This window comes from Gadus macrocephalus, chromosome 6, assembly GCF_031168955.1.
Source record: "Gadus macrocephalus chromosome 6, ASM3116895v1".
Classification (NCBI taxonomy): Eukaryota; Metazoa; Chordata; class Actinopteri; order Gadiformes; family Gadidae; genus Gadus; species Gadus macrocephalus.
In genome coordinates this window covers 11922510-11943170 of record NC_082387.1, presented here as the reverse complement: position 1 = coordinate 11943170, position 20661 = coordinate 11922510, and the positions used below count along the sequence as shown (strand labels likewise).

General features: G+C 46.8%; 1 protein-coding gene and 1 long non-coding RNA gene across 4 annotated transcripts in view; one reads left to right on the top strand and one right to left on the bottom strand.

The window, feature by feature from the left end:
- Nucleotides 1–708: 708 nt before the first annotated feature.
- LOC132459539 (uncharacterized) lies at nt 709–1523 on the top strand. The gene is made up of 2 exons (XR_009526256.1): nt 709–1189; nt 1413–1523. It is a non-coding gene; the product is annotated as an uncharacterized LOC132459539 (long non-coding RNA).
- A 2024-nt stretch (nt 1524–3547) lies between these two features.
- LOC132459536 (fibrosin-1-like protein) overlaps nt 3548–20661 on the bottom strand; it is a 47211-nt gene continuing 30097 nt past the window's right edge. For 2 of the 3 annotated variants that reach the window (XM_060054148.1, XM_060054150.1), the window contains exon 2: nt 3548–4117. In XM_060054148.1, the coding sequence (XP_059910131.1) occupies nt 3722–4117 (396 nt within the window). In that variant the 3' untranslated portion in view covers nt 3548–3721. The remainder of the gene's footprint in view (nt 4118–20661) is intronic. The other variant, XM_060054149.1, reaches the window with a different exon arrangement.

Genomic DNA, 20661 nt, shown 5'->3' with positions numbered 1-20661 from the left:
AACTTAATCCAAACTAAAAATGAAAAGCTAAAGCTAATCTGACCTTCTGTTTACGGTTGGGTAGAATCTTAAAACCTCCAAAATAAAAGTTTGATGTCTTTCAAGTTAAACCCCGGTGTGGCATAGAATTACACAGTCTCTGGCAGCACTGTTTATCAGATCCTGGATTCCCTTTGATATCAGAGCGTAGAGGACACACACACACACACACACACACACACACACACACACACACACACACACACACACACACACACACACACACACACACACACACACACACACGCACACACACACATGCAAATGCACACAAACAAACACACACACACACACACAGAAACACACACACAGAAACACCTGCTCTCTGGTCCAGATGGCCGCTTTGTACTGGCCCTGCAGCGCCGCCATGACAACAAAACTGTTTGTATGCATGTTCTCCCCCGCTTGTGTGTGTGTGTGTGTGTGTGTGTGTGTGTGTGTGTGTGTGTGTGTGTGTGTGTGTGTGTGTGTGTGTGTGTCCGTGTCTTTCAGCACGTCAGTGCACTTGCTGCCTGAACAAGTTCATGCTCAAGGCTGCACCAACATAAGGAATGCAAGCGTGTGCTGTGTAATGGATATATTGTGAGTTTGTTTGTGTGTGTGGTGTGTGTGCGCGTGCGTGTGTGTGACAACCACATGGACTGTAGTGTGGTCATGCTATGATGGAACTGCAGCTCCAGGGGCACGAGATCTGAAAGCAGATCCTCCCCTTCCTGTCTTCTTCCTCCCCTTTGGTTTTCTAAGCTCTGGATTTACATTAAAGCTACAAAGGGTGCAGCTATAATCCACTTGTATCGGGTCCCTATTTGGACGGCCTTCTGTCCTCTATTTACGGACAGGACAGTGACGAGACACAGAACAGTGGGTAGAAGAAGAGTGAGCTTGACATGTGGCGTCGGACTGAGGTTGGCGCTGAACCCACCGCTCCAGGGGTCTGGCCACCGGCCCGTCACCATGAACTTGCATTTAGCAGGTACAAGAAGATTGAAGAGATAGCTCGGGTGTCAGGGACTTGATGGATTGAGACCACGCAGCCAGACGGGGAAGAATAAGACGGTGGGAGGGCTTTTTCTCCCCTTGCCTAGCTTTTATGTCTCCGGCAGTATGCTGTTAACTGCCGCAGCCTCCTCACAGGACAGAGGTGATACAGGTGAGGTCAGAGGTCAGAACGCTACGGCAGGATTAATGTCCAGAACATCTCTCTCAGGCAGGCGGGCCCCGGGGGAGCGCAGTGTGCCTGCAGGCCGCTTTGGGCTGTGTCAGAGGACGTCCCCGTTGAAGAGATCATTTGCAAAACAGCTGCACAATGAAAACGATATAACATCATCATAATGTTGACAATGTAGAGTTCCTGGTTTTTGAAACATCTACAGGAACATCTGTTGGCCGTTAACACTCGGGGATCCCATCGAGGTTCTGGATCATCTGATACTAAGTGAGTGTGGAACTCTGTTTTATCTGAAGCATTTGCATTTTAAATGGAGCCCTTAGCAAAAACAACTATTAGGAAGCCAATTAAAAAATACAAAACAAAACTATATTCGTTTGGAGACATTTTTACACAGGCAAACGCATACAAAAGCACACATGCACACACACACACCCACGCATTCACACATCTCTTCTCATTCTCAGCAGGACGGTGGTGTATGCAGGCCCCGGGGTGTGGAGTATTAAAACATCCGTCCTTTTAAACAAACTGCTGGTAGATAAATGGACTGATTCACTGCGCCGGACACACTGGACCCCAGCACTCTGTCTAATGGTGGGGGCGTGAGTGGCTGGTATGTGTGTGTGAGTGTGTGTGAGTGTGTGTGTGAGTGAGTGTGAGTGTGAGTGTGAGTGTGTGTACTTTTGTGTAAGTGTGTGTGTGTGTGGTGTGTGTGTGTGTGTGTGTGTGTGTGTGTGTGTGTGTGTGTGTGTGTGTGTGTGTGTGTACTTTTGTGTAAGTGTGTGAGTGTGAGTGTGAGTGTGAGTGTGTGTGTGTGTGTGTGTGTGTGTGTGTGAGAGGATGGGGGTTGGATTGCAGATAGAGCAAATGCTGTTATGTAGGCTCAGCAAAAACCCAGCATAGCAATCACAATTTACAGTTGATGAAAAAAAGTAAGGAGGAGCATACACTGCAACTGAAAAAAAAAAATACATTTCCTGAGATCAAGCAATAAAAGGAAAAGAAAACGCCAGTGGCACCACCTCTGACAAACAGCAACATTGAAGTACCAACTTAAAGGTCACAGTGGAAGCAAATGTGGGTTAATGCACACAGTCATATGTCAAAGGTGAACCATCAGTCAGGAAGGCAAAAGGTTACTGCTTGTATTGACACATACGAGAGCACCAGTGAAAGTTTATAACCGCCTAAGAATGGCGGCACTACACTTACACAACAATGTGTGACACAATCTATTAAGGGCACTGCGAGAAGACAGACTGAACCTGTACAGCACTGAACAGTACAAACTAGGGATGGGCATAATTAATCGATGCTCGATAATTGATCGTTAAGAAATGCGTCGATCAATTTATATTGTTATCGATCAAAAGGACGTTGTGTTGCATACTGTGAGTCTTGAAGCATTTAATTGAATATAACCCTGCCGACTGGTGGAAAGTGAATGGAAGAAGGTTCCCCAGGCTGTCAAAGTTAGCGCGACAATACCTCTGCATCCCCGCAACTTCGGTCCCGTCAGAGCGGGTGTTTTCTGCTGCTGGACTGACAGTTACAAGGCTGCGTTCGCGTCTGACCCCCGAGCATGTTAACATGCTTATATTCCTAAACAAAAATATGTAGGCTGGAGTTACTGTATGCTATGGACAGTAGGGACAGTCACCACCGTATGTGAGTCGCTCTTTTCTTTCTTAATGTGTTGACTCTCGCTCCGCTTGGTGCCTCTTGGGAGTCGTTACATTTTGCCAAAACTGTGATATTTTAGCAACAAGTCCAGCCTTATATATCTTCAATAAGGTATTGCTTTTAGATAGACTAGTTCATGCAATTGTTTGTAAATGGGTGGCTCATCTTTTTGTTGCGAGCCTTTTCCGCGCGCCGGCTGCAGGCATTATATGTCGGCCTTTTCCCCCCCTTTTTTTCATAACAGTTATACAGTTTAATGCCCACTTTTAGCCTACTGCCTTTGTTTGATTATTGTTGTCCGATAAGTTCGCTACTTATTGTAATTGGAATAGGCTACAGATTTAGTCTTGTTGAATCGTTTCCAAACCTTTAAGAGCGCCTGTAGGCGCATTGTTCGGACTTTACGAGCGCCGCATAGGCCTATAACCTATAATGCCTGTATTTATTATTTTAAAACTGTTAAACAGTTGTAGGTCTTCAAGTTAACTGTATTGTATTAATTTTGGCCCATACATTATTGTTGGAATAAAGATTTCATTGATAAAAACATTAGAAAAAAAACATAGAAAAAAGTTAATGATTAATCGATAATTGATCGATAACTCTAGCGATGCTCGATCAAGAAAATTTCTTCAAATGCCCATCCCTAGTACAAACATGTACTGACTGCTTCAATAATAAGTGAGAGTACGAGCCAAGACTTAAAATAAACCAAGAGCAGAAAAACAACAATTTGACTGTACAATGCCTGACATCAGAATAAATGCTGACAAAAGACAGTGTGTCATCTCCGGAGGGCTCTAGGAGACGCCCACGTCGCCGACATCATCAGCCCTCCGACTGTAACCAAAACACTGATGCAATAATACGCATTTGGGTCAAAGGAAACGGCCGTAGCGGGAGAGTAAAGAAAAGGGCCAGGCGACCACTGACCGTCTTGTTCTTCTTGGAGTAGGTCCTCTTCAGCAGCCTCTCGTTCATCCTGTCCTGCTCCCGCTGGGCGTGGGCCAAGAAGCCCTTCTCCAGGGGGTCCATGGCGGCCGGCACCAGGTTCTCCTCCTCCCCCTCCACCTCCCGCCGGACCTCCATCTCCTGCTCCACCCGCGCCCCCGGCGCCTCCGCCTGCTCCAGGCCCAGCGCCTCGGCCTCTCGCTGCCTCTTGGAGGGCTTCTTCTCCTTCCATCGCTCCTTCTTCTCCTGCATCTTCACGGCTCCCGTCTTCTTCTGGAGGAGGGGGAGAGAGAGGGGGAGAGAGAGGGAGGAACGTTACGGCTCTTTGTTTGTTTGCACATACAGATCTCTATCTTAGTGTGTGTTCATACATACGCACACGCACACAGTACCGTGTGACACATGCATAAAGGCAGATTTACATCAGACACATTGGCGGTACTTTGTGAAGCAAAAGTCAACCTCAGATCCGCACACACACACACGCCCTGCACACAAACAGGCACCCACACACATACACACACACACGTATTTTGTACTACCATTTTAGGCGTTAATCGTGCGAAGTGTCATTGTCGATACATCATCCCTCTTTAAACACACGCTCAGCTGCATTATGTTGGCCAAGCATCTGTGTACCTGAGCAAAATGTATTTTAAATAGATTGTCTGTGGGATTGTCTAACCAGGTCCACCTGTGTCTCTTTATTCTGCGCAAGTCTCTTTGGATAGAAGCGTCTCCTATGATGCATGCAAATGAAGTCTGATTAGACCCTTAAGATGAGTGTTGGATAATAGTCCTTTCAGTTTACACAGAAGCATAAGAAAAGAAAAGAAAAAAAACATGAAACAGTAAAACAGAAAGCCAAGCTAACTCTGTAACTCTCTCTATTTGATCCTGTCAACAGCGGAACAATGCCTCAGTGGAGCCCATAATCACTTTACGGCACAGATATGAAGAGCTTATAATATTAAGTGCTGCTCTCTTGTCCGCGGTCGTCAGCGCGCGGCTCCTCTTACAGCATTTCCAAGCAATCCTCCCCTTTAACTAATCACCCACTTCACGACAGGATTGGAGCCTGGCTCGGACTGCTGTTTATTCGCTGGAATAACAAACGTAGCTGTCCACCCGCTATCAAATTAAGCCACCGCTGGTTTTTCTGCAGTATGAGCAAGAAAAATATTTTGTTTTATAATAATATCTGTTGGTTGATATGTGGCTACACCCCCCCCATCCACATACTCGACTAATCTCACACACGCGCACACAAACACGCGCACACATGCACACATTCACACGCACCATCTGGACCAAGTTTCTCTTTGGGTTTAATATAGCTGCAATAAAATCTGTGTGTGTGATGATGCGATTGCGTTCGTCCTTGTCTCCATCTGCCTGTTGTTATTGTTTGTGTAGTAAATCATACACTGGTACTTTCGATGAGCCCCAATCGGGAGTCACAGCACAGGTGGTCTCTGCTAGCATCAGCTAGCGACAGGTTAGCCCTGTCTGCTAGCTTGTCGACTCAGCTCAGGCCTGCCTCAGCCCTGTGGCGCGCCACTTCTGAATAATCAAATAATTGCCTCTGAGGAGAAGGGCTTAGCAGATGGCTAGAACATGAGCCAGATAACAGCTAACACAACAACACATGCCCCTATTTCAACAATGGCTCAGGACTGATTCTGTTTTCAATGGAGCATCCCCGACAACCCGATCTTAAATGAACTACCTCACGGGGTTCTGCTGTGTTCACCCTTACATACTCGTCTTACGTCAACGGCCATGACACGACCATGAGTCGTGCATGCATAACCCAGCTCTGATGGCTAGCACGTCGAATGCATTACTGGCTGGCATCACATGCAGCATCCAGCCTTGTCCCTGGCCCTCTGAAGCAACACATTCATTTCTCATGAGGGCAGCACTGGCAGGCTACTTGTCATACGATTCATTACCCAGACGCCCCATCTCTGAAGCGCCATTACGGGGACAAAGCGGCAACACGCTGGCAACACAGAGCGGCAGTCTCTCTCTCTCTCTCTCTCTCTCTCTCTCCCTCTCTCTCTCTCTGGTGTTTCCCTGCTCTCGATGGGAACCTTCATGCCAACAACACCATCAGCAGTCATCCACCTTCACAATGGATTGCCAGCTCAGAGTGAGTGATCTACCGCTCCCCCCCCCACCCATCCCCCTACCTCCCCACCCCCTCTTATGCCTCCTAATTAATATATGAGTGTGCTAAGAAAACAAACCTGGTGTGTAAGCTTTGGGATCAATGACACAGTGCAACCAGCAGGTAGCATCCTGCTAGCATTCCTCCTGCTAGAGGATACCCCCCCCCCCACCAAACAAGGATGTCTCCTTTCTCCATACCCTTAACACATCAACAGTTTAGCATATTGCACCAACAATTAAGAGGAGTCTTCAACGCCCTGCTGTAAACTCAATGAACTGAGATGCACGTCATGTGTATCATGCTCTGGTTCTGTATTTGAAACACATTCACACAACCCCCCCCCCCCCGTACACACAAACACACACACACACACACACACACACACACACACACACACACACACACACACACACACACACACACACACACACACACACACACACACACACACACACACACACACACACACACACACACACACTTTTGAACAATAAGTGTTTCTTGGTTTTGTAGCAGCAAAGCTTCTGTGAATATGGAGAATGTAACTAAAGATAGATCTGTGCATCAAGGGAAATGGAATCAGCCCTTGACAAGTAACATTGTAATGATCAGCAAACACATGTTCCCTCTCTAGCCACAAACAAACTGGTGCATTGTTTATGCACACGTAAACACACATACAGAAAAACATATAACATAAGCTTTGTAAACTGAGGTTATCAGGTACCACCATCTGTAGTTTTACATGAGAAGAGGAAATATGTATATACAAGCAAACATAAAAAGAGAGAGAGGAACAGAGAGATAGAGAGATGGCGAGACAGAGAGAGAGAGATGGCAAAAGGAGAAAGAGATGGCGAGACAGAGAGAGAGGAACAGAGGAATGGAGAGAGAGATAGAGAGATTTAAACGAGAAATAAAGAGAAATAAACAAGAAGAAGAGAAAAAAGAGAGGGAAAGAGTGATGAAGACAGAAAAGAGATAAAGGTAGAAAGATAGGGAGAACGAGAAAGGGGGCTGGAAAGGGGTCCAATCCCCAGGCGTTGTTGTCTGTTTGTTCCTTTCTTATCAACTAATAAACATTTACACTTGCCGTTTATTTAGCATGTTGAATTATAATTGGACAAATTGCACCAAGCGATTACCTTCATCCTGCCCATTTTTCACAAACAGTACAGGGGAAAAAAAAATAAGGAAAAGAAGGATTGAGTCAATAACTGTTGGAATGGAATTTTACTGGGCACGTGTCTGGTGAGAGTAGAGGCCAGAGAAGGAGGAGGAGGAGGAGGGGGGGGGGAGGAGGAGGACAACGACGGAGTGAGATAGACAGGGAAGAAAGGAAGGATAAAGAAGGAGCTGAGGGTAGAGAGCAAAAATTGCGTGTGCAAGCGTGGAGAGAGGGAGGAGTGTGGAGGAGGGTAAGGAGTCGGGGGGAGGGGGAGTAAGGGGGTGACAGGAGAGATGGTTCTGGTTTGACCCGGCCATGTTACCGTGGCAACAGCATTGGAGAGCTTTGTTACTGTTCCAGATTGCATGGCGGCCGTGTGTGTGTGCTTGTGTGTGTGCGCTTGCGGTCGGCGTGCGTGCGTGTGTGTATCGTTCAGTGCCCATGCTTGTGTGTGTCTGTGTATTATAGTAGGTGGGCTTGTCAAATTGAATAAGCGTGCCTGCGCTCATGCGTGTTTGGGGGTGTGTGAGTGTGTGTGAGTGTGAGTGCATGTGATTTGTGTAAAGGAGTGCAGGAAATGCAGCATTGGGGGTTTCGTGTCAACAATGTGGTAAGCGCATGGCTTTGCTCTGGCGCTCAGCTCCCAGAGGAGGCTTTACACATTCTGCTCAGAGAACTCCCACTGTTACCAGCCCAGGTGGAGAGACAGAGAGACAGAGAGTGAGAGAGAGAGAGAGCACGGGGGACATGCATAAACCAGGAGGCGTACAGGAGGAGGCTCACAAATGGAGCCTTCAGTGCTGAGAGTGAGAAAACGTATAGTAGATCGATGGACAGAGAGACAGAGAGACAGAGAGACAGAGAGACAGAGAGACAGAGAGAGAGAGAGAGAGAGAGAGAGAGAGAGACAGAGAGACAGAGAGACAGAGAGACAGAGAGACAGAGAGAGAGAGAGAGAGAGAGAGAGAGAGAGAGAGAGAGAGAGAGAGAGAGACAGAGAGAGAGAGAGAGAGAGAGAGAGAGAGAGAGAGAGAGAGAGAGAGAGAGAGAGGGAGGGAGGGAGAGAGAGAGACGTATGTCCCGAGTACATCTACGGGTGTGAATGTGTGTAAAACACTGGGGACAACGCTAGCATCTGTGTCTTGTCCTGATTTAGACCGCACTGCAATGATACAACAAATACTCTGCAGGACAAACACACCGACTGCACCTCTGGATGAATGGCTGCTGTCTGTTTCAATCACAAATGGTTTAAAACAGCCAGATAGGGAATTAAAACTATGGAACCCAACCATGGAAACAATGCAACAGGTGAATTTGGTCACACTCATTTGAATTGTCTTTGTTGTCATCTGCAAATCTTTTGATCATTTCAACCACCTCTCTAACAATGTTATTATTCATTAGTTGTCTATTGAAGTTGCTCCTTTCGTATTCAGAAATAGAAACAGAACAAATCAATAAGCAAGTTGCTGGAGAGGGCAGTCTCATCAAAGAGATTCAAGCCTGTCTTCTGATTGGCTCTTCTGATAAGTCCCTGCACATAAAAGTGCTGCCCATCAAAGCACTACAGTCATTGAAGCTAAGCACTCCTATTCTCCAAACAAGGTAAATAATGATATACTGTGATTTTGTTTTATTTGTAATGTAGCACGCACACGCTCTTGCACACAAACACGTCAAATATGCATTACCACTCCGTTCCCTACACTGGCTCGGCCTCATAGGGAACCATTATAAAAGCCTCTATGATGGTGTCGTGTTCACACAGCCAGAGTTGTTTAACATCCACGCCTGCTCAGATTTTTCATTTTCCTTAACAGCGATCTATCATTCCGTGAGGTGGTTTGCCAGCCAGCCCCATGCTAGGGAGTAAATTACCACTACACAGGAACCAACACACACCCCTCCATCCTGGATCCGCTGAGCGGGAAAGATTTGCAACACCACTTTAGAAATGTTGAGCTTGTGCTATTTATTTGATTATTTATTTTATTTGTGGTGAACTTCTCGCTACGGCTAGTGGGGATTTATGTGCATTCCGCTGGAGCGACTGTTGCTGTGCAAATTAACAGGCTCTTGGTGGGGTTGCTAAATCACTGTGTCTTGTCCTGATTTAGACCGCACTGATTTAACAACTACTGTGGCCCCTAGTTACCATTTATGCCCCCCCCCCCCCCCGCATCTGTTACTACAACAGAGCAGGGCTGAAACGTGCACACACGCACGCACACACAGCACCACAAACACCTACACCTCCCCCCCACCCGCTCCGCCACACGACCAACACAACTAATGATTCTGTCAGCAATATCAAACACACCTTTAATTAACTTACGGCACACGCTTAGATCTCGCCCCCGCATGAAAGTGGGCAACACATATAATCAGAGGACAATTTGCCTGGAATTTGGGTGCGTGCTTGCGTGGGTGCATGCGTGCGTGTGGATGAAAAGGAGAATGCATTGTAAGCCAAGCAGCTAATCAGCCCTCATGAACAAGAGAAAGCACACATTTCTACAGTGATCAATGTGGTATAATTGGCTCGCCACGAGAGGATTAAATGAAGCAAATCCTTTCCTCTGTTGTTAATAGAGCTGCTGCCGCTGCATGTTGGTCGGCCTTCTAGGCCTTTCCCCCTCGCTCTCGTCTGCCAGGCACTCTGAGTTTGAGCGGGCCAAGGGTCAGAGGTTATGGGGTAAGCGTGCAGAGAGGCCCAGGTGCAAGAGACAGGTGGAATCCTTAGAAACCCTTCAATTGTCTCTTTCGGGTTAAGGTTAGCGGGATAGGTGTCAGGGTTTAAGTCGGGGAGAGGGTTAGGGTTGAGGTTAGGGTTAGCTTTTAGGTTGTGTTCTGTGTCCGGGTTAAGCTGGAGTTAAGGGTTGATTTAAGATTTATGTTAATGTTATAACTGTGCACTCTAGAGAATCAATCGGTTAATCCTAGCCAGGGCTGATCTGCCGCAGGTCAATACACAGACGCAATGTAATATTGTTAACACCTGCCCTTAAGCCTGTAGCCAAAATGAAATTCATTACAACAGTGTGTGAGTATTGACCAAACCTTTGCTCCAAGACGTTGACACGGTGATATAAATAATTAAAGTCTAATCTGGAAACAATGCACTGAGACCTTGGACTAACACGGGAGGCACAAAACAACAAACCACAACATAACTCTGAGGACATACACCAGAGATCAGATAAGGGTGGCCTTTAACATCTAGCCTCCGCACTCCGTCATTCTCTTCCTCCCTTGTCCTACCTGCATGGCATTTATCTACCATCTCTCACAGAGCTTTGCAGATTGTCGTTTCATTGTTCCTCAGGATAAAGGAGGACATTTATGTTTCAGTGAGTTATCAGAAGCAGACAATTACCCCTTATACTAAAGAGTCAATTGTTGCCATATTATATCGCTCATTTAGTTCCCGTAATTTGTGTAATATAGAATAACATAAAGAAATGTCGGGATAATGTTTTCATTATGTTTTCGATTTCACTCCTGATGAATGATAATGTCGAGGCATAATTAAGTTGTTTCTGCGCAAGGGATGTAAGTCCCCGTAATGACAACATGTGGCTACTAACAGATCGCAGTTACATTAGAAATGGAGAACTTCCACTTGGTTGTATTTGCCATGACTAATTAAGAACTACACGTAATATCTGAAAGACAACAACGGTCAAGAAGGCATTCCGATTTGAAGACATTTTGTTTTGCATAATTCCACACAAAGGGCCATATAAATTATAAACAAAAGACAAAAAGCGACCACAAGGTGAAGGATTCCACTGATCTCTATGATGCAAAGAGACAGAACACCAGCAGGGAATAGACAAATGGGGGGGGGGGGATCTATGAAGGGATGCGATCTTAGAGTGGGCTTAAAGACAGATGGTTCTCACACACAAGGATGAAGGGGGGAAGACATGGAAAGAGCGAGTAGAGCGAGATGAGCAAGGTTAGGTGGAGGACGGGATGAAAGGGAGGAACATGGATAAAATAAAGTTACAGAGAACAGGATCAAAGCAGAGCATTCAGCAGGAGGCTGTGAACCCCCTGGAATGAGACCATGGCACATCTCTGATGCTCAGACAGATAGCCAAATTGAAATCAAACCAGCTGTTCACCATTCAAGCAAACTAGCTGTGCTCCAGTCAAGCAGAAAAAGGCAAGCGCACAAGAAGTGTTCATTTTGAGAATTATTTCTCTAGTACGGTTATTATTCTGCACATCTGCCAGGTTTCAGACAAACACTAATGTGAAAGGGAAGGAGGCTACACTGAGCAGAAAATGTGCTGTGAGAAAGCAGGGCAGAAATACCCAATAACTTAACTATTATGGCAGTTATAAAAAAATCTTCACAGCCTTTGGACGTTAAAACCAGACCTTTTCCTATATATGCAGCTTTACAATTCGCCCTGTGTGATATTAACACTGACTTGGGCAAAACAAAGAAAAACACTGCTGCTGTTTTAAACAACACTAACTTAACAATTTTTATTTCTCGGAGGGGGGAGCAAGATTTAACATCTTCAGGGAAGTGTAAAGACTTTAATTGCATTTGAGTGTAGTGGCAATAAACGTTTTATCAACAGTACACTCTAAAAGCCTAGCAAAACATCAGAATTGCAAATGAACGGTTTATTAAGATAGCTGAACTGCAGAGAATAGACTAATATTAAATGATGTGGAAGACATCTTTAAGTCTTTCTTAATATAATCAGCTAAGACTGTATGCTCCGTGTATTAGTGTATTGCTTTCTCTAGATATGTTGGGAGTGACTTCTCTGCTGGATTATCCACTCACAAGTGAACAGCATTATGTATTCTCATGGCTTGCTTTCATGCTTATATATGGTTTCATAAAATTTGTGCATATGCCCAATGATTGTCAAGCATGACAGACTGAGGTTTCTCCTTCAAAAAGCACTGTTCAGGCCTGCGGCATCGACTCTTTTAGCTGGAAGAGGTTGGAACCTATAGCCGCACTCTGCGGCTAATTTGGTCAGGTCAATTTCAGAGATATCTACAGCAAAGCAAATATTCATCGACACGGGTGACCTTTTTACTGGACTTGGTTGAATTCTTAAAGGTCCCATGACATGAAAATCTCACTTTGGGAGGTTTTCTAACATAAATATGAGTTCCCCTAGCCTGCCTATGGTCCCCCAGTGGCTAAAACTTGCGTTTGGTGTAAAACTAGCACTAGCTGTTCTGCTCGCCTTTGAAAAAACGGAGGCTCAAGCGCGCTGATTTGGAATGTCTGTGCTCATGACGTCATCAGGAATCTCAGCTCCTCCCCTTACTCTGCCTGGCCCGCCCAGAGACGTTGGCCCGCCAATGAGACTCGACCGTGCGAGCGCCACATGTGTGTGTGTGAATACACACACTGTAACGCAAGTGTTTCTTGTCGGTTCTTTGACGTGTCTTGTATTTCCACAACGAGACTGTCGTGGGGGTTATCTAAGCCATGGTTGAGAAGGAATTGGGGGAAAGGAACTTTGGTTTGACTCGCTGAAGTAGGCCTACATGAACTGCGACATGCCGCCGGTTGCCGCGAGGCACCATCGCCCGGCAGCGGGCAGCCGGCCGCAGGCAGCGCGCGGTTCAGTCGACTTCAGGTTGATGTGAAAGTGGAAGAACCAGAGACGTCGCAGAACCCGACAAAGTTGTTTGTGATTCATAATATCGTCTGGAGGCGCACACAATGTTATATGGTATAGATATCTATGTATTATATGATATTATTTAGATATAGAGCTCCAGGACTGTAACGCAAGTATTGTACACTTCCTTGTTATTTGGATAACTGTTCTGCTGTTGGTGTGATGGCGCATAACGCGTCGGACTCTCGTCTCTGGTATTTCTACAACGAGACTCGTATTGGGGGTTATCTCAGCCAAGGTTGAGAATGAATTGGGGGGAAGGAACTTTGGCTTTGACTCCCTCAGGAACATGAACCACGACAAGGAGGAGAAAGGGATCTTTGCCGGGCAGCGCTTATGCACCTCCGCCTCCGGCGGTGGTCCCTCAGCGGGGCTCAAGCGGGAGACATTCGCCGCCAACAATCCCTTTCTCCTCCATGTCGTGGTTCATGTTCTTGAGGGAGTCAAAGCCAAAGTTCCTTCCCCCCAATTCATTCTCAACCTTGGCTGAGATAACCCCCAATACGAGTCTCGTTGTAGAAATACCAGATACGAGAGTCCGACGTGTTATGCGCCATCACACCAACAGCAGAACGGTTATCCAAATAACAAGGAAGTGTACAACACTTGCGTTACAGTCCTGGAGCTCTATATCTAAATAATATCATATACATAGATATCTATATCATATAACATATTGTGTGCGCCTCCAGACGATATTATGAATCACAAACTACTTTGTTGGGTTCTGCGACGTCTCTGGTTCTTCCACTTTCACATCAACCTGAAGTCGACTGAACCGCGCGCTGCCTGCTGCCGGCTGCCCGCTGCCGGGCGATGGTGCCTCGCGGCAACCGGCGGCATGTCGCAGTTCATGTAGCCTACTTCAGCGAGTCAAACCAAAGTTCCTTTCCCCCAATTCCTTCTCAACCATGGCTCAGATAACCCCCACGACAGTCTTGTTGTGGAAATACAAGACACGTCAAAGAACCGACAAGAAACACTTGCGTTACATGGTGTGTATTCACATTGATGTGGACGTTGAAGAACCAGGAATGTCGGAGAACCCAACGCGGTCGTTTGAGATTCATAATATCGGCTCACACAGCTTTTGGCCGTGATAATATATATTATATGATATAGATATCTGTGTAGGCTATATGATAATATTTAGATATAGAGCTCCAGGACTCCCGTGTGTTCTAGAATATTTACAGAACACGGCTAAAGGCTGTGTGCGGCTCGCCATTGCGATACATCCACTGTAAACAGAGCGCATGGTGGCTGAAAGCTGCTCAGGGCCACACCCCCACCCTCCTCCTTGACACGCCCACCGAAACAGCGCATTTGGGGGAAGCTCAATGTGCGACTGGCTCGGAGTGGCTGTAACTCTGCACCACGGCTGAATTTAGGGAACGTCTTTGAATACTGTGTTAGTTGCCCACTAATACCTAGGTGTGTGGCCGACGGAGACGTGGCCGACGGATAAAAAACAAATAAAAACACAACTGTCCCCTTTGTTCCCTTTGTCCGTCGGCCACGCGCACGGGCATTCTCAATTGAGAATATCGTAAGTGGAACATTTGGAAGACCGACGGGCGGGCCCCTGATTGGCCCGGGCCCCTGATTGGCCCGGGCCCCTGATTGGCCCGGGCCCGTACGCGCCCGCATACCCTGCTTACCGATAGTTACGCCACTGTGATGGAGGACCGTGTTTCAAGAATAGCTGTATTCAAAACACATCAGGGAACACTTATGCAGGGTTCTGTGGAGAGTATCCTTGAACTGATTAGCTGGTCTTCATTGGAGAACATTGCATGGTTTGCTAGCTGCTGTTAAAGGCACCCAGTGCAACTTTATGTAAACATTCAATGAAAAATAAACATTCAATTTCTAGTCTTTTTTACACGTAGTAAGTTTCAATAACTCCATACCATTACATATCGACATTCAAGGAGCAAAGATGAGACGTCGTTGTGTGGTGAGAACTGATAGAAAATCGTAAACAACAACAATCGCCGGTGGGGAGAAGCCATTTTTCCATTGACTGGAAGCCTGCTTTATTTATTGTAGGTTAGAAAAAATAAAGAAAATGGCGGCATTGTTGTTGTTATTGATTTTGTATCAGTTCTCACCACACAACGACGTCTCATCTTTGCTGCTTAAATGTCGGTATGTAATGGTATGGAGTTATTGAAACTTACTACGTGTAAAAAAGACTAGAAATTGAATGTTTATTTTTAAGCCTCGAAAGTTGCACTGGGTGCCTTTAAGCTTACTCTTTCCGGGCCATAAATAATCAAACTGTCTAAAATTACATGATGCCCTTGCTTTGGAATGATTTACTGAACAAAAATTTAGGATAAAAACAAAAAATGCTATTTATGCAGGGGATACAATAAAGAAACATCCTCGAAAAATGCCCATCAATTATTTTTAGAGGCAGCAGAGACATTTGGTTTATAATGGCAGAAAATCAGGTTCAGAGAAAAAACATTCTGGTTATAGTTCTCTGATCTACATGAAGGCAGGAGTCTGAGAAGATAGTGTAAACATCTGCTTCCTTTTAGATAAAATGTGTATTTATTGGGTATAATATTAGTCAATTAGCTATGTAGCTATGATTGTGTGTGTGTGTGTGTGTGTGTGTGTGTGTGTGTGTGTGTGTGTGTGTGTGTGTGTAGCATGTTTAAAGACGTGTGTGTGTGTGTGTGTGTGTGTATGTGTGTGTGAAGCATGTTTAAAGGTGTGTGTGTGTGTGTGTGTGTATGTGAAGCATGTTTAAAGGCGTGGGTGTGTGTGTGTGTTGTGTGTGTGTGCGTGCATGCGTGTTTCAATGCATGATTGTGTGTTTGTTATCCATGTTTAAAGGCGTGTGTGTGTGTGTGTGTTTGTGTGTGTGTGTGCGTGCATGCATGAGTGTGTGCGTGCGTGCATGCATGCATGCGTGCGTGCGCGCTTCCATGCACGAATGACTGCGTGTGTGTGTGTTTAAGTGGCACATGCGATGCTCGCCTTCTTGCGTAGTGTGTGTTTAGATATAAGTGGACAACTATGCCCCAGCGGGTGCATGATCACACACATGTGTGTCGTTCCTTATTTAGCCAATGTGTTTGAGGGATGAATTGGCTGCCATGGCGACACCATCTGGCCAACCACAGCTGGAGGGGCAGGGGGAGTTGCCAATCCAGGTGGGATGAGATGTGATGTTAGTTCCAGCACTTCATGGATTTACCCGGCTCTATGCACAATTCAATAGGATTCGTCATGAAAGCGTGTTTCTAGTTTTCCGTTCAGGTGTATATTTGATTACTTTTCAAGAAATACGTGAAACAACCACAGCTGGAAATGGTTGAGTACGCTTTCAACAACAGCGCAGGCAGCAATGAAAAGAGCGGTGATGAAGCTGTAGAAGAGTCCTTTAACTAAGTTAGGGCAGCTATTTATAGTCTCAAGCAGTTTTAAATTGTTTTAGGTCTTCAGTGTTTGGGCCCATTAGGGGGAGCTCGGTGCATTAGTGTGCAGCCTGTGGCAGTGTGTCTGCTGATGAGGCCATGCATCATGAGCTTGCTGACTGGCTGGCTGACTGGCTGACTGGAAGGCTGAATACCTGGCTAGCTGGCTGGCTGGTTGGCTTGCTGACTGGATGATTGGCTGGCTTACTGGCTGACTTGATGATGGCCTTGCTTACGGGCTGGCAGGCTGATTGGATGCCCAACTGATTGGCTGGCTGGCTGGTTGGCTGACTGACTGATTGCCTGGCTCACTGGCTGGCTGGATGATTCGCTACTTTACTGGCTGGCTGGCTGGCTGATTGCCTGGCTGATTGGATGACCAACTGATTGGCTGGCGGACTGGGTGGCTGGATGGCTGTCTGACCAGCAGGCTCCCCACAGAGGAAGTGATGCAGGGTGTGAACCACCCACTCGCTGTGAGAGGAAGCTCCCTGCCTCCACCCACCCACACTGCAGTGCAGAGCAGCTGGCCTGCTGTCCTGTGTCTCCTCTTAACTCTATATCCCCCTCGCTCTCACTCTGATAAAGCCCCTATCACACACGGTTCCAGGTAAATTACTAGGAAAACATTGCAGGAACCGTTGATTTACACAAATCACACATTAAGCTACGTTCAGGGTCGTTTCTGTCCTGCTCCGATTCAGACATGTCATAGAAATGCCGGAAAGAAACTGTAGCAGGGGACGCTAATACAACGATCAGGGGAGCTCCCTTAATTCGGAATATATCCCGTGTTCTGAAATGATTGAGAATAGGAGCTTGTTTGCATACATAAGAAGCTGTATTGACGTTACTATCGGATCACCCGAAAAGCATTGGCACATTAGGATAAACAGTCCCTGATTTCAGTCCTCAGCAGGGGTTTGAGATTAGTTCGGTAACTCTACACTTATGGATGCCAGCTGCCATTAAACTCGCGGACTGAGAGTAGCTCCCTATTGCTGAACCTGTCCAGCAAAAAACAGTTTGTTTGCAAACATAAGAAGCTGTATTGATATTACTATCAGATAACCCGATAAGCATTAGTGCGTTGAGATAAACAGGCGCCGATTTCACAAACGTCCTCAGTGGAGTCTAGTCAATGTGAAGAGTCTTGTGTACTACGACGTAACCCTTAGCCTTCACACATTACCTTATACAGGAAATCTTCCGGAACTTTGCAGAGTAAGACTGCATGTGTGAACAGGGCTAGTGAAAGCCATGTTTCTTGCTCTTCTCCCATTGGCTGAGCAACAAGAAGTCTCTATAAATGTCTCATGTGTCATCTTGTGATGATCTGACAGTGTCAACAAATCAATCTGTCAGATTCTTCCTCTAGAGGTTTGCAATGAGAAAGGGTGCCATTCGCACACGCACTCACACACACACACACACACACACACAGGTACACACACGCACACAAGCACACCCGCACACCAAAGACCGACCAGCGGGATAAAGAGAGCCGATTATCCTGAACCACTTAAATATTCCACAGAAGCAGTTGAATCCTGGTCCAGATCTCTCTTCCCAATCTCAAAGCCTCCAAATCTTCCAGTCATTCATCCCCCCCCCCCCCCCCCCCCCCCCCCCCCCCCCCCCCCCCCCCCCCCCCCCCCCCCCCTTACCCCCGGGTTTCCACAGAAGGCAAATCAAAGCCAAACAAACACACTGCGAGCGCAGCTCCCCACTGCTGACTCGCCAAAAAAAAGAAACGAAAACGAGACGGAAGCCTTTCTGTTGACGCGTGGAGAGGAGCGTTTCCTGCTGAGGCGGGGGGGGGGGGGGGGGGGGTGAAGTGTGAGCACCTGGCTTTGTTCCCCCAGCAGGGAGCTGACAGGAGGAGCAGGGAGGGGCCGAGGTACTGGGGCAGAGAGGGGAGTACGCAGATGTGTACAGGTACATCTAGTACCAACGAGCACTCCTACCTGCTTTATATGGATCATAACTTTGCTTTCTTAGTAAGAACATTATTCCACAACATTAAACTCCTTATGAAGAGATCGACTATACAGGTTGTTGTGCCAGCTAAAAGTCCTGGGTTTTTATACGCTTCTTACTGGTAGGGTTAGGAATTGCAATTGGAAATCACTGCTGGAAACTCTGTCTGGAGATGTGTATTATGCTTTTTTGCGTCATATACGTGTCGATAACTGTGATACCCAAACCTTGATAACACATACAATCATGATGCCGGCTTCTGACAGCGGGAGGAGATCACCGCTGCCCGCTTTTGAACGGAAGGCAGGAGAACTGCCGCAGAGCGATCAAGAGATCTTGACAGAGACAGCAAAACAAGCCCTCCTTCCAAACCAGGGCGGCCTCACCGGCTCTACGCTCCACTGTGTTCAAGTGGAGTGTGGTTAACTGCCTGGTGGTTAATGCCTAATTCAACTGTCTGCTCGCTCTCTTCCTCTCGCTCCTCTTTCCCTCTTGGTGTTCCGTCTCCTAAACAGCCCACCGCCTCCGTTCTTCATCCATTTAAACCGAATCCTTCACCACTTCTTATTCACCTGACGTCCAGGCTTCCTGCCTTAAGGTGGTCTGCCCTCATCAGACACACACACACACACACAACCACGTACACAAACACACACCCGGACACACACACACACACACGCATATGCCTTTAGTCCATTCTAGGTCACACTTTATCCTCTCATACGTTCACCTTCCTCCGGCTTGGCGTCCGTCCCAGATCTCTCCCTCTTTCTCCCCCTCCCCCCTCTCTCTCTCTCCTCCTCCTCCTCTCTCTCCCCCCCCCCCCCCCCCCCCTCTTCCTCCCTCCCTCCTGCTCAGTCACCCTCTCGCCCCCGCTCTGCAGTGTTAAGTGTGTAATGTGCTCGTGTGGCACATGCAATTACAGCAGGAAGGGGGCACACCCCCTGAGACCTCCCTATCTAATGATGAGCCCCCCCCCACCCCTCCATCTCACAGCTCTCATTGCAGATTTGAAAATAATGACGTGCGTGAGAATCTAGAAGCTGGAATGGTCCGGATGGTGTGACGCAGTAGTGTAATGTTTTACAGAAGAATGAAAAATACTTTGTTTGGAAGCAGGGTATTCAAAAGTTGTGTACGATTAAATCACTCACTGTGGGTGGTTTTAGATAAAAGCGTCTGATCCATTTCTAAATAGTTAATAGTACGCTACACAATTTTGGTCAGGCATTTGCTTTAGCTTGAAACAAAGCACAAATGCAGTGGATATGGTCTGACAAACGTAATTTCCTTATTTATATTCTCTGCTTTCAAAGGCAAATAAAGTAATGTCAATGAAACAGTGGGATTGATAGCTCCAGGCTGAAGCCTTATTCAACCCAGTTATCCTGGGCCGCAGTTCATTCTGCCTTTGGCTTTTCTGAGTCATACATCTACAAGTAAAATCCCTTGCGTATTAGATTTATATTCTCACTCGACCTACCTGCATATCTTCATAATATTTACAATACAGCAGAATTGAACCTCTTCAAATGCACCGGGGGTTGTGTGGTGGGAAAAACTGAATTTCAAACCATCTGTGACGTGATGCAGGGATGCAAAGCATGACAAGGAGGAGATGATCTTAATCATCACATTTGACACCCACACAGACACACGCACAATGGCACCCGCACCCACACGCCCACACACACACAGCCTGCCAGTCATTTCTCATTGCCCCCCCTGTGCAGATCCTTGACCAGGATAGCAGGATACATGTTTGAGGAAGAAGCGGTCAAGCTGTAACATAATTACACGGGCAAATCATCAAGTGAGAGAGCTGACAGCAATCCTCCAAGCTCTCTCCGGCCTGCAGGCAGCATGCCACCGGCAACACCAGGACGGAGGGGGAAGGGAGGGGGAGAGAGAGAAAGGGAGGGAAGGAAGGACGGACGGACAGGAGGAAGGAAGAAAGGAAGGGAGGGAAGGGGGGATTTGAGGAGGCTGGACGGAATAAAAGAAACGGAGGGTGGGGAGAGCGAGAGGGCGAGAGACAGAGAGCTAAAAGGAGCTATCAGACCGAGAGCAGGAGAGAGAGAGAGAGAGAATGGAGGGTCAGAGGCAAGAGAGGAACAATGGAGGGAGAGAAAGGGACAGCCCTATGGATCTGAGCAGCCTTCTCTTCCCAACCCATCCCTGTATATAATCATCTCTTTAACAGGTAGAGGGGGATGGCTGTGGGAGGTGGCATGCAGGTGGTTATGGTTGAGCTGGGTGTGAGACATCCATTATGAGTAACACAGGCCTTGGCACCTCACCATGCGGGTTAAAGATAGAGAGAGAGAGCGGGTTAAAGATAGAGAGAGAGAGTGGGTTAAAGATAAAGAGGGATTGGTTTAAGGATC